The sequence below is a fragment of the Mustela nigripes genome, chromosome 8 (genome assembly GCF_022355385.1).
Source record: "Mustela nigripes isolate SB6536 chromosome 8, MUSNIG.SB6536, whole genome shotgun sequence".
Lineage (NCBI taxonomy): Eukaryota > Metazoa > Chordata > Mammalia > Carnivora > Mustelidae > Mustela > Mustela nigripes.
This window is the reverse complement of record NC_081564.1, coordinates 63354843-63371395: the sequence shown is the minus strand read 5'-3', so window position 1 is coordinate 63371395 and position 16553 is coordinate 63354843. Positions and strand designations below refer to the sequence as shown.

Sequence of the window (16553 nt, the reverse complement as noted above, 5' to 3'; positions counted from 1 at the left end):
AGAAAAAAATATATTTATTTACCGGTTGCATAATCGGGCAAATCTCCGCTTTTCTGGAGATCACCACACTCATGAAGAACTACCACACCCAGCTGTGCTCTTTGTCCGGGGAGAGGGGCGCTGGGTCCAGCCTGCCCAGGCTGCTCCCGCCTCTGTCGCAGAGATTATTTCCCTCAGCTGGGTATGAATCTGAGAGGGGTATGTTCGGAGCTCGAAGCCTTTGGGTGCAAAAGATGCTCTACAAATGCACATTCCGAGTAAACAAAACCCATCAGGCCCCTGCAAGAGTCCGACGCCTGATTGCACTACACACATCACGGTGGAATCTGCAATCGGCAAAGTAATTGGTGTTATTACAGCTGATGGGGGATTTCTGATGCGGCCCGAGCTCTCCTTTGAAATAATACTCAGCCATTTAATTTGTCCAGCTCTCGTTTGGCTGATTGCTCTTTTCTGCTGGAGTTTATCAAGAATGAAACGCGCTGTCTCTCCAGATGCCTGCAGGCTGAGATTTCACAGGCATTTCTGTTTTCTACAGTACCCCCCGCCCCGCCCCACCACTTGTCTTACGGACCCCATGCCTTGGTCTCCTGTCACAAGATGCCAGTACTGCAGGAGGTTGGAGGCGGGGTGGGGGTGGGGAACAAACTTCAATTTAATTCAAAGCTGCCTACTTCTGGTTCCAACTCCAGAGGTATTTGAACACTCCTGTTAGACCATAAAACAACGATGAAAGACAAGTAAACCTACAAAAATTTACCAAAGAAGGCTCATGAGGATTTGTTAGCACCAAAAATCAGACAAATGATAGATGACACCTTCATTATAACCGCAAGGTTAGATGGCATTAGAGAAATATAAAAATGTGGATACATGCATTTTTGTTTGGGATCTCTTTATGCCCCAGTGTACGCATAGGCATGCCTGGAGTGGGTCCTACAAATATTGAGTGCGTACTTTTCGTTGGAAGCATGGAGATTCTTTCCTTCACACGAGGCTCATCCCCTACCCCAGTCTTCACTTTGGCATTTCTGCTGCTACCCAGAGGAAGGGCAGGAAAGCCAAATTTAGCCAGCTGTATTTTTTCACAGTACAGATAATGCTGGAATCTGGGCACATCCCTTTCATCTCCATGGGCAAGCTACTGGCTCTGTCAGCAATAGACTTTACTGGAGACAGGAGTCCTATGGCCCTGGTGCATTTCGTCCACAGGTGCCATGTCAGTTTGATGGCCCAGGAGTTCTAGAACCCACGGGCTCCATGATTCATGCGTTGACTCACTTTTCATAGAGTAACACCTGGATTTATGGATCTGAAAGTTATCATATAAAATCCCCCCAAATTCCCGATCCTAACACAGTTGCTCTGAATAGCCCCCACCCAAATGCCCTTTTGGTCAGTTCCTCACTGACTTTTCTGGCCACTAAGTCACTGTGCCAATGATTCTTCGACCTGGTTAGAGCCAAAGCGGACCTCCAGAATTATGCTGAGGTTCACTGGACCCAACGCGGTTGGTTCAGATGAGGCAATACTCTGGTGGTTGGAAGGGTCTTGAGACTTTTGTTTAAGATCATTTTTTCTAAAAAGATTTATTCATTTATTTGAGAGGGGGGAGGGGCAAGAGAGGGAGAGATAAGCCCAAGCAGACTCTGCACTGAGCGTGGAGCTGCACATGGGACTCAATCTCATGATCTGAGCCAAACCAAGAGTTGGACACCTGCACCACCCAGGAGCCCCCATTTAAGATCATTTTAATACGTAAGGCTAGTCCTTCTCCATGGGGGGAAGCGAGGAGATGTTAATTCAGAAAGTGCTACAGGTGGGAAGAGAAGGAAGCAATCAGTGAAGGCACTTCTGGGTGTTCTTGTCTCCCAGCCAATGGTCCTCCTCCATTCCGTATCCACTCCTATTCGTCTCCATCCTCCTCCCGCCCCTTCTAGGGTCATTCATTCAGGGCCAGAGTGTCTGCCACTGTTCCCTTGGATTGGCAAGCATCATACACCAAGTGCTGAAAAGACTAGGAGAGATCTAGATTTTTGGGGTTTGGTTTTTAGGTTTTTTAATTCTTTGGCAATCCCAATTTCTAGCTTAGAGCTGCAATTTGTGCTGAAACCTGACTTCAGTGGTCCAGGGTCAATTCCAATTACGTAACTTGTAGGAGTAACAAGCACTGTATGTACACGCTGATGAAAGGCTCACCAGATGCCAGACATTATCCTTTGGATCTATCTATTCAATTCTTCCCAAAATCCCATTGGGAAGGTATCCATCCTTCACTAGTGAGAAATCTAGGCCATGGACAAGTGAAATAACTTGTGGAGGTCATGCACCTAATAGAGGGCAGACCTATGATTCTAACTTACTGGTTTGCACCCAGCACTGGTGCTCTTAACTACCAAATGATAAAGCAATAGGGAATGATCCCTGTGCTGGATTTTTGGATACAGAAGGGTGCTTCTAAATAAGCACCCATTTTTACTAGTTACAATGATAAAGATGATAATAGTAACATATCAAGTTTTTCCATCTCATGCATCTTCGGCTTGGGATACCTGCTGGTCGTTTTGCCAGAGGTCCTGACAAATATTTCCAGGAAGGTGAGAAATGCAGAAGGAAGCTCACTGCAGAGCTAAAGCGGAGGAAGGACATGGTCATTAGCAGGGAAATATCAGAACACTATGGTGGAGACTGTTCGCAGGCTTAACACAGCCTATAGACACAAGCCAGCAGAGGGCTGGAAGGTGTGGCTGGAGGCCGGCAAGCTGTTCCATGAGGAGGGGCCCTTCTCCTGCAAGGGGAAGGGGGTCTCCTGACACCTCTCCATTGACCCCTTTTGTTTGCAACAAGGTGGTAGGAAATGGGTTGGGTGGATGGGTGACAGGACAAGAGGGCTGAGATGTGAGCCAGCCAGTCCGGTTGGAAAGATTTTTAAAAGTGAGTGAATACTATGCAGCCATCAAAAGAAATGAAATCTTGCCATTTGCGACAACATGGATGGAACTAGAGCGTATCATGCTTAGCGAAATAAGTCAGGCGGAGAAAGACAACTATCATATGATCTCCCTGATATGAGGAAGTGGTGTTGCAACATGGGGGCTTAAGTGGGTACGAGAAGAATAAATGAAGGAAGATGGGATTGGGAGGGAGACAAACCATAAGTGACTCTTAATCTCACAAAACAAACTGAGGGTTGCTGGGGGGAGGGGGTTTGGAAGAAGGGGGTGGTATTATGGACATTGGGGAGGGTATGTGCTTTGGTGAGTGCTGTGAAGTGTGTAAACCTGGTGATTCACAGACCTGTATCACTGGGGATAAAAATACATGTTTATAAAAAATAAAAAATTATATTAAAAAATAAATAAATAAAGTAAAAGTAAAAAAAAAAAAAAAAAAGTGAGTTGGAGTGCTGGGCCTTCTTTCTCATGAGGCACACTTGAAAATATCCTGCTAAAGGAAATATGAGGAAGACACCTTCGTCCAAGTCCTAAGGTGGTCTGTGAATTTGCATTTCCTGCATGTGAGTCATTTCTAGATCTAAAAATGTAAAGAACAAAATGATACATCGTTTTAGAATCTAGACACAGGGAAATCTGACGGTGACTCAAACCACTAATAAAAACACACATTTGAGATCCAGCACAAAACATCAGTGACCCCAAGGCCTCCAGCAAGCAGAATGACAGCGAAATTTTTAAGTTCCCGTGGCGGAACTTAAAACAAGTATAAGAACCCAGAGACATGAAGACAGTGGAAGAAGTCAGAGAGTAATTAATGTGTCTCAAGGGAGGTTGGAAATCATCCATCCTATACCTTTGCTGCTGAGTTCTTTTTGGTTTTGTTTTCGTTTTAGATGTGAAGACTATGGTTAGAAGAGAATCCTACTCAAAGTCAATCCCCACTGGTTGGCCTCACTTTGGTTATATTTCTTAACTGAAAAGAACTCTTCTTAACTGAAAAGTTAAGCTTAAATCAGATTTTGAAAGGTTCAATCATTTTTTAATATACTAGCACGGATCACTTATGTTGATTCCTTTGATAAAATGGAAAAACTTTCTGTATATGAGTAAGTCCTCCTTTCCCAACAGTCACCTGCCATCTATCAATTTTCCTGGTGTGAACTTCCACACATTAGGTTTATTTGAAGTTCGGCCCACCTGCACGAGGCCCTAAGATGGTCAGAGCATCTTGGGAGAAACAAAATATTCACCAAAGTCTAAAGAGATTTAGTATCCCAAGAGAACTTATTAAGACTTCAGAATATTCCACTGAAATGCCAGACACTCTGGAAACACCTAGAGAACTTCTTTCTCCAGGACCGCATGCCAATGCTGTGTTTTTTGTTTTCTTTCTTTCTTTCTTTCTTTTTTAACAAAACATTAAAAACACTGTCAAGGCAGACAGTTCAAAAAGGTATACCTATAGTATGAAGCTGCCGATTTCGTATAAGAAAAATAACAGTGTCAGCGGAGTACAGGGCAGCTGTATGCACCTTAACAAAATATTTTTGTTGAAGATGCTCTGTTATTGTCATAGATATCCATGTATGAAAAGATAAATAAGTGGGTTACCTTAGGAATTACGGGAAAAGATCCCCGTTTTGTGTAAGCATCCTACAAACAGAAAGACGCCTTTACAGGTGGGAAAGGAGAGGGGAATTGTATCTGTAATACAAATATATTCACATGAGCTCACAGAAAAAGGCAAAGAAAAACAAGAGTCCAGAGCCTACCCTTTTGATAGAACTAGGAAACCGCACAATTAGAACAGAGTTTCTCAAACGATTATGGATGAACGACCAGGTATTTTTACCCCAACCTATGTTTTGGTAGGATTACTTTGGTAAAATACTATAAAGATAAATTAGTAGGAAAACGATCACACACTTAGATGTCACGGAAACATTGCATGGCTATAGAGGATTCTAAATATTCCATTTCTAGATGTATCTCGTTCTGGGCCAGTGATACACACTGGACAGGCCAGCACTGGTCTGCAGCCCACACACTGAACAGTATTGAACAAGGAGCAGAGGTGCACAGCTGCAGGTAGAAGGCAAGCCAGAAGAAAGGTCTAGAGAGAAGCAACCTGGCTCCTGGAGTCAAGGGATGTGGTGCGCTGTGCTGGCCAACTAAATGTGTTCTCTCTTGGGGTAGCGTTGCAAAGCCATCTCTATTTAGATATCGTTCTGAGTCCAGAAAGCATGTCTAGGCAGCAGAGGAGACCAGAACTCCAAGCACTATCACTAGCTAGTTTAAAATACTGTGCAGATCTCAACTGCGGAAAGAAAACAGCAGAGGAAGCACACAGGCACAGGCTTTACAGAATCCATGCTTAGCCATGCTTCCTCTCTGCCTGGATGGCCCTTTCTTCTGGGTTCAAGGAGCCGGATGCGGGGGTTAGGGGCAAGGGGGCAAGGGGAGCACATGGCACGTTCCTGAAACGGAGGGGGGCAATATTTGAATGTGGGGCCTTCACTTTTCCTCCTCTTCAAGACTTCCTCTGTGCTGCGGTCTCATCTAGAAAGCGAGGAGGTTGAGTTTGGTCCTGGGGAACTTCTGCAAACACCAATCTCTGCGTTCTACCCAGACTACCTGAACGGGCAGAGACCTGGCTCCTGTAGTTTCTACAGGTCACCCCTTCCCCCAGTCACTCCCCCCTGCTCTCAAGGTTGAGAACCAGTCCTCTAGCTGCTCACTAGTGTCTCCTCCTGTTCTGAAATGGGGGTGGGGGAGGGAGGTAGCATCAGTTGTGGGACTTCCTTAGGTGCTGTCTTGCTTTGGAATGATTCTTCCACAAATGGCAAAGGAGCTACGATGTGGTGAATTCCAAACAAGCTGACCTGTTTTCTCACTGCTGTGCATCTGAGACAAGAGACACCACTGTCTCCCTCTGCCTCAACTCAGTTCCCTCCTCTGAAGAAAGGGCAACAGCCTTCAGGATTCTGTATTTGGGAGTCTGGGAAGGACAGGGATGAGAAGAACAGAAGTTCTTTGCCAAGATGGAAGTACCCACAATGCTCTGTGGCAGTCCTCCTCTGAGATGTGCCGACTGTTTTCCTGGAACCTGGTGAAGTTTAAGAAAACTCAACAGAAGGTACAAAGGTGAAGAGGAGGCTGCTGGCCTGTGTGTTACTGGTGGTCAGTCTGGGTTTGACCGATGTGACAGCATGGAGAGGTTCTGGTTCAGGGTGGCACAGCAGAAGTGGTTTAGGATACAGAAGTCTGGCCCAGAATGTCTGGCTTCAGATCCCAACTCTGCCACATTTAGAGGCTTTGTGACTTTATCTTCTCTGTGCTTATGAAGTAGGGACGATATTTTTACTGATTTCACAAAGATGTTATAAAGAGTAAATGTGATAATACATGTAAAGCTCAGAGAGCACTGTCTGGGCCTCTACGATACTCTGAGTAAGTCCTTGTCACGTGTACACTCCTCCTGTTGAGTCTGACAGGGGCTGGATGGTCTGGAAAATCCAGAAGGACGAGTGACTTACGAACTCAGGGATTCATGCTAACCAGAAAGTACCTGGGAGAGAACTCGAACTCCTCACCCCGCCCTGCTACTTCTCAGTGTAGGAGCACTGCTTGCAGCGATCAAACACACAGAACATCACAGAGTCAGAGGCTACTGGCAGGACCCCTTCTCTGGAGATGCGCACAGTTAGGATATCTTTCTCCTCAGGTAATTCCATGGTCATACCTTCCTAAAAAGCAGCTTCTCCTCACAAAATATTTGGGGTTCTTGCATTAAAAACTTCTGGGATAGGACTCCCGGAGCCTGGGATATTATGCAGATGGTTCCACCCCTGATGATGCAGGAGCAGAACTGATGGGAAGGCCTGAGGGAAGGAGAGTATGGTTCATTCAACGATGACTAACTCTCCTCCTATGAACACGGGACCGTAATTATTTTTAATCCAGGAATGAGCACCGGACCTTCCAAGCCTACACTTTGTTCTGAGCCCCCCATTTTGATTAACGGTACCCCCATTTCTCCCGTCAGCCAAATATTTCCCGGCTCCACTGATGATGATGCCTCCACAATTTCTTTCACATTCGACCCCTCAGCAGCAGCCCTGCCGACCTACATCTCAAATGGACCTTTGGCCACAGGTTCATTACTGGGTCCCTTCCTCACTTCATTCCACCCACTACCTATGAGATAATTGTCTCCTCTCACGGCACTGGCTCTTCCCCACCCTCAAACCTTCACTGGCTCCACCCTCGGATGGATTATAAAATCTAAACTCTGGGTCCTGATTCAAATGAATCAACTGTAAAATGACACGTTAAGATAATCGAAAAATCTGAATACGGACTGGGTGTCAGAAAATATTAAGGAATTACTGTTACTTTTGATAGATGCGATCATGGCATTGTGTGTGTGTGTGTGTGTGTGTGTGTGTTTTAACCCTTATTTCTTAGAGAAGCTTACTGAAGTAACAATGAGTGGAATAACAGGATGTCTGGAATTTTAAAAAAATACTCCCCCCAAAACTTAAAATTATAATTATATACATGTAAAACTATATTTCTATATCTATAGATACAGATATAGATATGCATCTATCTATCTATCTATCTGGGAGTGTAGATACAGTAAGATTGGCAAATGGTAATGGTAATTACATTGAAGCTGGTGCAGCAGTACGCTGGGAAGCAAGCGTACCAGCTCCGGAAAGCTGAGTATCAATGACTTTGTGAGCAGGTCATTAAACCACTGGCAGCTTAGAATTGGTCATGGTGGGGATATTTACACCACAGAAATCAGCAAATGCTATAAGCCAGGGCTTTTGTGGCAACAAACCACTTCAGTTGGATAATAGATCATAGGAGTTGGTTAATAATATGGAGGCTTATTACACCTAATTTGGTGTAAAATTGAAAATGTCAATAATAATTCAGTTTTGAAAAAAATCCAACGACTTCCCCAGACATTGAAGACATCCTGCAACTTGGTTCCAGCCTAATTTGTAACTTTTCTCTCCACTCCAAGTCCCCAGAACATTCCCAAGCATCTCCACCCTTGTTTTGGATTCTGTCCCACTTCCCCAGCCCTGGAATGGGTACACCACCTCACTATCACTATCTTGGCCCAGGTACAATGACATCGCTACCTGGAAGACTTCCAATCATGCTCTATATAGATACATTTTCTCCTTCTCCTGAATTCTGAAATAATTTAACCTGTAGTTCTGTAATGGTAGAAGAAACCCTGAATTCACTGTGTGTGGCATGCGTCACACTAGGCTACTTTCACAACATTGTCCCATTTGATCCTTACAACTATCTGTGAGATAAGCGACACAACTTTTTTGTTTGATAAGGAAAAACGAGAACTAAAGACATGAGGTAACTGTGCCAGGGTCACAGAGCTGGTATCAGTGGCAGAACATTACAGGATTGACGGATTCTGGGGAAGCGTCTGCACAACAGGGAGCCCCACATAAAGGTCTGCATGGGTGCCTTTGAATAAAATGGCAACTCGGTGACAGAAAGCCATTTTCTCAATACTGAAAAATGTCTTCCTGTGGGTCCTCATATACTTTCTCCTCCCCTCTCCCATTACCATGTACCCTTGGCCATAAGAGCAATGAACACTTGGCAAGTTCCTTAAAAATGGCTACCTCTGGCAGGACAACTATTATACTTGCCCCCAGAAGATCCTATCACAAGACACACAGGAAGTAAAACTCCATTTTTCCCAAAATGAGTATGTTCCTCTCCTGTGAGACAATGGGGAGTCTGTAAAGTAGGTGAGAACCAAGTGCTTTAGTGGCCTTTCTCCTCTGGGGGAATGAGTCTTTTCAAGGTCACTTTCCCAGCACCAAGGCTGGACAGGTGAAACCCTGTGTCTGAGTGTGGGACTCATGCTGTGATCATTTCTTTACCACATTCCCCACCCGGGCTCTTGTAAGTGTGCGCACCAGTACCCATGGGCACATTCACATGGATGCTGACTACAAACAATAACAAGGCTTCACATTGGGGTACTTGGGTGGCTCAGTCGGTTAAGCGGTTATCTCTTCGTTTTGCCTCTGGTCATGACCTCATGGTCATGGGATTGAGCCCTGCGTCAGGCTCCATGCTCAGTGAGGAGTCTGCTTGAGGATTCTCTCTCTTTCCCTCTGCCCCTTCCCTCTCCCCTCTCAAATAAATAAATCTTTAAGAAGAAGAAGAAGATGATCCTGCAGGAGCCAAGAAACAAAGAACTAACTGCCAAGAAGCCTTGGATGGCACCTGTATCCTAGACGAGGGCAATGGATTCAGCATTTGCCTTGGATTGCTCCTGGAGATCTCAGCTCGCAAAGATAATGCAACGTCTAGCAATGGGTAGTGGTAAACATACAATGCAGCCAGCAAGCAGACAAAAATGGCCAGCTGCTAGAAGATTCTTCAGTTGACATGGAAAGCATGCAAAGAAGGTAACAAAAAACACATAAAATTTGATATCACATTTTACAAAATCCAATGAGATGCATATATATTGATGTACAACAAAGACCGCAAGATTATACCCCAAAGTATCATTTTCTAGATCTCTGGGGTGAAGTAAGAGGAGATTTTTTTATGTTTTTCTGTACTTCCCAGATTTCTTTTTTTTTTTAAAGTTATATTTTTTAATAGTGTCCATCACTGCACAGGTTACAATTTTTTTTTCCCCAGGGTGAGAACGTTTAAGACCTAGTCTCTTGGCAACTTTCAAATATACAGTATTACTAACAGCCAGGCTGTTCTTTAAATCTTTAAGACTTATTTATTTTATAACTGGAAGTTTGTACCTTTTGACTCCCTTCACACATTCCAAAATTTCTACAGTGAATACTTTTATACTGGGGGGAAGGGGGCACGGGGGTAAAAAAGGAAAGAAGAATGAAGAAGAAAGCATATGATTGGTGGATTTTACTAATGGGAATAAGATACCTGCTTTTTTTTGCACGGGGTTAGAGAGGGATGATCGCACAAAGGGGATGAGGGTCCTCATTTGCAACCATCCAAAGACAAGAAGAAAAGGAGACTCACTGTGTCTGCTCCTTCAAAAGGCAAAACTAATAAGAGAACAAAAACTAAAGATGTGTTTTGGGTTTGGGAACCAAATGGAAGAGGAGGACCTGGAGGGTTTAGAGGTGAATTCCAGAAGCTTTTCCACCTGCGCCTTTAAAACCTGCTGAGAATAGCCACCTGTCAGCCCCAGCTTGACTCTGGGAGATGGCTCTCCCCTGTGCGGTGCAGAGGCCAAGTGCACCAGCCCAGGGAAAACACTCACTGCTATTCCACCACCCTCAGCATCTGCCCTCAGGCTCGTCCTTGGAAGTAATGTGCCTATTTCCAGGAATGAACATGTAGTCTTTACAAACCAGTAATCATGGACAGAAAGACAGATAGTCACTTCCTATCTACCTACCCTCCTCTCCTCTCTGTGGATACAGAAAGTACAGAGGACAGAGAGACACAACAGTCTAATGCAAGACAGTTGTTGCTCCACACTTTCAAAGCTGGGGACCGTCAAAGATTTGTGAGGACATTGTGACTCTTTTCCCTAAGCGGCTGTGGCAGGAACAGGCAGCGAGGAAAAGAAAACCCTTTAGATGCACTTGATAAGTGTGCATCCTGTGAAAGCTGAAGACCCGACTGCAGTGATCCCGGGGGATGCAGGGGCTCCTCGGGGTCTCAGTGAGCTCCCTCCACCAGCCGCCCCGCAAAAGTCCACCACACTTCCTGGAAGGGAATGTGTCCGTGAATTACTGTGGACCTCAGGATGCATGGAGCTCTGTTTCATCTGAAACTAAAAAGAGGAAAATAACAACAGACGCCAACAATTTGGAGCAGTGGGGCTGAGAGAAGGCAGTCCATACCGGGTGGGCAACAATTTCCTTAACAATTCTGCTTCTGTTCAGAAAAGCACCTAAAAGGGTGGTTGACCCGAGACACATCCGGGCCTTTTTGATTTAGGAGTAACAGTGGAGAATTAACTTTGATCTGGGCATTACGCTCTGGCCACAAGATTCCCAGGGCTTCCCGGTCTCGGGAACATGTATCCTGAGGAGTGAAAAATATGCATTTATGTCTCCCGCCTCAGGGGAATGACACACAAATGGAATAATGTGGAAAGGTCAGACAGAAGCAGGGGAGTAAGCCGTCTGCACCAGCTACCACGGGGTTATCTCTTTCTAGCGTCATGGCCTCAAATGCGATGGATGCACCCCAGCTAGAGCTAAACTTTTCCTTCTCTTAACAATTCGCTTTAAATCTAGTATCTAGAAATGTGGCTCAACAGACATGGCAAGAACATGACCACCTCAGAAAGAATCAACGCCAAAACCATATGTGCACACAGACAAACACACATACACAAACACACTTATACACCCCTTCTTCAAACTCAGTCTCTACCATGTGCCTTTTCAAGCCACAAAACACCAACCACACAAGCTTTTTTTTCCTCTTTTTTTTGTTATAAATTTTAGGGTGAAAATGAATCTTTTGCTGGGATTCCCTGCCTGTGAGTGTAGCTGTGGACGGGGGTATGGGTCAATGTTGATTTTCTTATGTTTTTTGTTTTGTTTTGTTTTGTTTTTGGTCACGTTCCCTTAGCTCACCTGCAAAATACGGCTCAAATGTTAGTTTTCTTAAGTTTTTTTTTGGTCACGTTCCCTTAGCTCACCTGCAAATTGGTGTGAATAAGTGATTATCAGTTGCCAGCAGTTGCCCGAAGGCTTGCTGGCTATCTGTTTTTAAAACCTTGTTGCATCAACAATGGATCAACAGGGTGGACAGAAGGACACCACACCCTAAACCAGTGCAGGGCCTCATCTTTGACTCTCACCCTTGGAGCCGTTTGTTTTGTTCATTCTCTTTCTCAAACCCTTTACTTTCCACTCTCTGTTCGTGTCCCCAGCTCTCCATGTGATCTGGGGCCATTTCTTACCAGGACCCCGGTCCTCTGTGCCCCTGCAGTATAAGGGGACACAGAGGATGTACCCCACATAGGATAGTGAGGGCATGGTAAGCTCTTGGATGTGAAACAGATTTAAAGAAGAAAACTTTGCCAAATACATGGAATTCTTGCTGTTAAAAAATGACTTGGCTTTGTCCCAGAAGGTGTCGGCCATGAGATGGTATCTCCTCAGAGAGGAATGGAACAATGGGAACCTTAGGGCAGGCACTGGGTTGGAAAGGTGACAGAGAGGTTCATATTGAAAGAGGGACAGGGTCAGTGTGGAGGACCACAGCTGTCTCTCTTGGGATTACCTCTCTTTGTATACATGCTCCATCTCCACTGGGGTGTGTGGGGAACACAGGGACCTCTGTGTGTCTGCTGTGTATTTGTGTGTCTGTGTGGAAATGCTGACATGTTCCTGCACTGACAGTAGTCCCCTTCCAAAGACAGGGAGGGTGATTTCCCATCTTTACCAACACCAAGGAGGTCCTCAGAGAGCCCTTGCCTGCTCGCTCCCATGACCTCCAAACAGCATTCCAGCCAGAGACAATGGCAAAACACAACCAGCTGCCTGTGGGAGACTCTCAGATTAACCTGGTGCCACAGCTTGTCTTTAAGTCCTTTGCACACAAAGAGTTTGGAAATGTAAGTATAGTATCTCCAAAAAGAGAAATACAGGGAGAAGTCCAGCCCCAGCCCCCCGCCCCTTGGGTTTGCATCTTCCTCTGCTAGGCTGCCACCACCATGCATCCATTATAGCCATCTTGGCCTTCACTACCCCCCGCCAACTATAAAATATTGAGAAACAGCAGAAAGAAGTGGATTTGTTGGCGAAGACAGGAGGGAGAAGCTGGAAGGAGAGGGCAAGCCACCAGGCCATTGTCAAGGTTGACAGTGTCAGACTGTCAGAGAAACTGGAGCTCCATTATGGGGGTTTCTGCCCTGGCCCCTGCTTCTTTCGCTCACGACCCAACTATGGGGCATTTCACTCTCCCAAGCTTCACAAAAGCATCAGTGGACTTACCTGTGGCTGAAATCCTTTGAGGTCGCTGGCTGCAAGGTCACTGGCTGTGAGGAGCTGGAAAAGAACAAAGGAGTCTTCCTGAGTGATACTTTTCCAAGTCTGCACACAGTATCCCCAGGACCACTGATCGGCAATGGACTCACCACTGCCCAGATCTGGAGCTTGGGAAGCATAATTGCAAAAGGCAAACATGGTATTTCCAGGCTAGGAAACTCGACCCACCACACCTCTGACTTGATCTCCCTCTCCTGCCCTCTCTCTATGTGCCACCAATTCTACGAATGGTCTTAAATTATAGATCAGGGACTATGTGTCGACGTCAGCAGGTCCATAGGCTTCTGAAATTGTGCACGAATTTATAGATGCATAACACTTCCTTAGGAAGAGGATCCCTGACTTTCTTCCTACTATCCAAGTAGTCTGTGATACCAAAGCTAAAGATACAGTTACAGACCATCTCCTTGGGAGGGCTGCTTTTTCCTCTTCTTCTCCCTCTTCCCCTCCCCTCTACTCGGCACCTCCCCTTTCTTCTCCTTCTCCTCCTCCCCTTCCTTCTTCTTTTTCTTTTTCTTCTTCTTCAATTGGACCAGTAAAAATAACCCTTCCCTTTGCCCACCTGCATGTAACTCAGTTTCCCTTCATCATATATTACCTTTGATCTTACATACTATTTAGGTGTTCACAGCTTATGCCTCAAACTGTCATGTACAATATTGGAAGATAAGAGTCACGTTTAGATATTTTCTGGGTCTCTGTGTTTAATCAATATTAAAGGGTCAAGTTCATGTTTTGATATTTTTGCATCCTCTCCAGAAAGCACTAGATAGAAGCGTACAGTTAATTACTAAAATAATCACATTCTTTATTGTTGCTCAAAAATGCTGGGAAATTGTAGGATCAAGAGAAAAAGGGCAGATGCTTATTTTGATTCAAGGAGTGTGACTGCTAGCTTTGTTAGGCCTGGAGAGCGTTTGCGAAAAATAGGAAAGATTTCATGTTTGTTGTAACAATATTTTGTTTGGTTCAAGAAAGAGAGGGAGTCACACTGGGCTCCAGTGCCTCCAGCCTTCAGGAAAGCTCAACGGGGCTGTTCAGCTTCTTTACATCACTTTGCCAAAAATGATACAGGAAGTGGTGCTAACTCCGGCACAGAGCTGAAATGAGGTGGAGAATGGGTACGCTATACCTCTGTCCTCACACCCAGGCCTGACGGCTAGGCTCCCCAGGCTACAGGTGCCCAGAGAAGGTGGCATTCGTCGTGACAGCCAGCCAGTCCGTTTGGCCCCTCTGTTTGTTACAAAACAGCCAAGCAACAAGCCATGAGGGCACTTGACTAGTCACTGAGTACCAAACTGAATCGTAAGACAGTCCCCGTCTTTAAGGAACCTGCAGTTGCATTGAGGACTAGATACGTGTATGTCAGTGCGAGTAGAGGGTCGAGTAGAGTAGAAGCATCAAACCGTGCGTGCACAGAGCAGGAGAGTGAGGGTGGGGGGCCACCGAAAGAAGACGAGCTTGAACTGAGTCTTGCAAGTAGAAAGGGAGCAGGATAAGGCAGTTCAGGTGAGGCAGCTATAGAATCAAGACATGGACAAGGGATATGCCCGCCCTGACCGAGCTCCCCCGGCATCAGCCACGGCACGCGTAAAGGAGGAAATTAGGAGACACTGAGGGTTGAGGATGGCGGCGGTGTCTAGCGGAGTGGTTGCTGCTTCCCATGGTTTCTCTTTTTTAACCTAACAACTGCCACATGAGATAGACAGCAGCTCCACTTTACGGATGGGAAAACTGAGACTTCATGGGGGGATAAATAGTATTTTCTAGGTCACACAGGTAGAACTTGTATTTGGGATTTATTTATTTATTTTTTTTTTAAGATTTTATTTATTTATTTGACAGGCAGAATCACAAGTAGGCGGAGAGGCAGGCAGAGAGAAAGGAGGAAGCAGGCTCCCTGCTGAACAGAGAGCCCGACGTGGGGCTTGATCCCAGGACCCTGGGATCATGACCTGAGCCGAAGGCAGAGGCTTTAACCCACTGAGCCACCCAGGCGCCCCTGTATTTGGGATTTAAATCCAAAACTGTATTTTCCCAAAGCTCATCCTCTCTTCTATACAACGATGCCTCGCGACGATGGCATGCTGGAGATAATTTGTTGGGGTGCCATGTGTAGCAAAAAAGGGTGAGTGCTACTTTCTTAGTCAATGAGCCACAGGTAGTAACATAAGGCATGCTGCTGTGAATGACCATTATTTGACCCTTCTTCCAGACATTATTTCATTTCACTGGCAATGACCGTCTACTCTTCAATCTTGACAATGCCGTCTAGGTCTCTAACTTGAGCAGAGCAAAGGTTAGGATGGAGTGGAGAGGAGGAACAGAAAAGTCAGAGGGAGGTTTGAGCATGGGAGTGACCTTTGCAAGGGCAGAGCCACCAACATGTGTTAGCATATAGGACCAAATGTCGAATTCTCCAGGCCTTGGGAATCCAGCAGGCAGGCGTCTTTCTCCCCACTCCCCCCAACCCCGACCCTTAACAGAGTTCACCAGATAGAGAGAAGGTGTGAGACAGAACATCTACTTCCTCCTAGTTCTGAGACGCTTCATCTGGAAATCAACCACAAGCATGTTCAAGGCATCTCAACATATGCACTTTTCCCTCGTGTCAGCGGTTTTGGGATTGAGAACTTGCCAGATCCATCTGTCTGGATATAGAGACACGGCATCTTTGGTTATTACTTGTTACGTCCCTAGCTCAACAAAATTAGGATCTATCTATCCTACCTTCCTGGAAGTCTTATAACCTCTTCCCTTCTCTTAAAGGAAACCAGATGCATGCAATTTACTTCTTAATGATTTAAGGGGTCTGTTTTATGCTGTCATGTGTATTTTTTTTATTTCTTCACCTAACAAGACCATGCCCAACAAGACCGTGATTTATATCGTATGTAACTTCTGCATTCCTCAAAGTGATGAGGAGTCTAGACAGGTGATTAGGCAATAAATACCTGTTGGCCAAATGACTTAAAAGGAAAGTGGGGAATATTGTCAACCCAGAGGTGAGAGCGAGAATGGCTCAGTTGCTGAGCCTGGAGAGCAGAAGTGTGAGAGGGCTTGTGACACCCTTCAAGTCGACAAGAGGAAATGGCACTCAGTATCTAGAGCATTTCCTGTATGAAGTAGGCACTCAGATAATTTGAATGAATTAATTAACTTACACGATGAGAGCAAGCTCTTCTCTTGCCGCTGTATTTATGTGTGACTATTGGTGTACACTTCAGCGTAGGTGTCAAAGGTTAAATTGAAGGAAAGACAGGATGAAAGAGGAAGAGGTTGAGCAGTGAAGCAACCCACTACCACAGGGAGAGGGGGAGCTCCCCTTCCTGAGGATGAAACAGTACAATGGGCCCAGGGCCGTTTAGATGTGTTAGCTTAGCCAAGGTGAGTTTCGGGAAGGCGGTGAGGAGCTGTCAGGTGTGGTTATCAGGTAACTTCTAGAAGTCCTGAATTCCTTACCTTGGGAGATTCTGAACTACTTCCCTCACAGTCTAGCATACTTCAGGTGTTATCTGACCTAGGAAAGAGCGAA

The 16553-nt window shown here is 45.4% G+C and overlaps 1 protein-coding gene across 3 annotated transcripts in view; it reads right to left on the bottom strand.

The window, feature by feature from the left end:
• The window catches only part of SETBP1 (SET binding protein 1), a 361300-nt gene that overhangs the window by 166648 nt on the left and 178099 nt on the right, over positions 1–16553 (bottom strand). For all 3 annotated transcript variants that reach the window (XM_059409568.1, XM_059409569.1, XM_059409566.1), the window contains one exon: positions 12965–13018. In XM_059409568.1, the coding sequence (XP_059265551.1) occupies positions 12965–13018 (54 nt within the window). The remainder of the gene's footprint in view (positions 1–12964; positions 13019–16553) is intronic.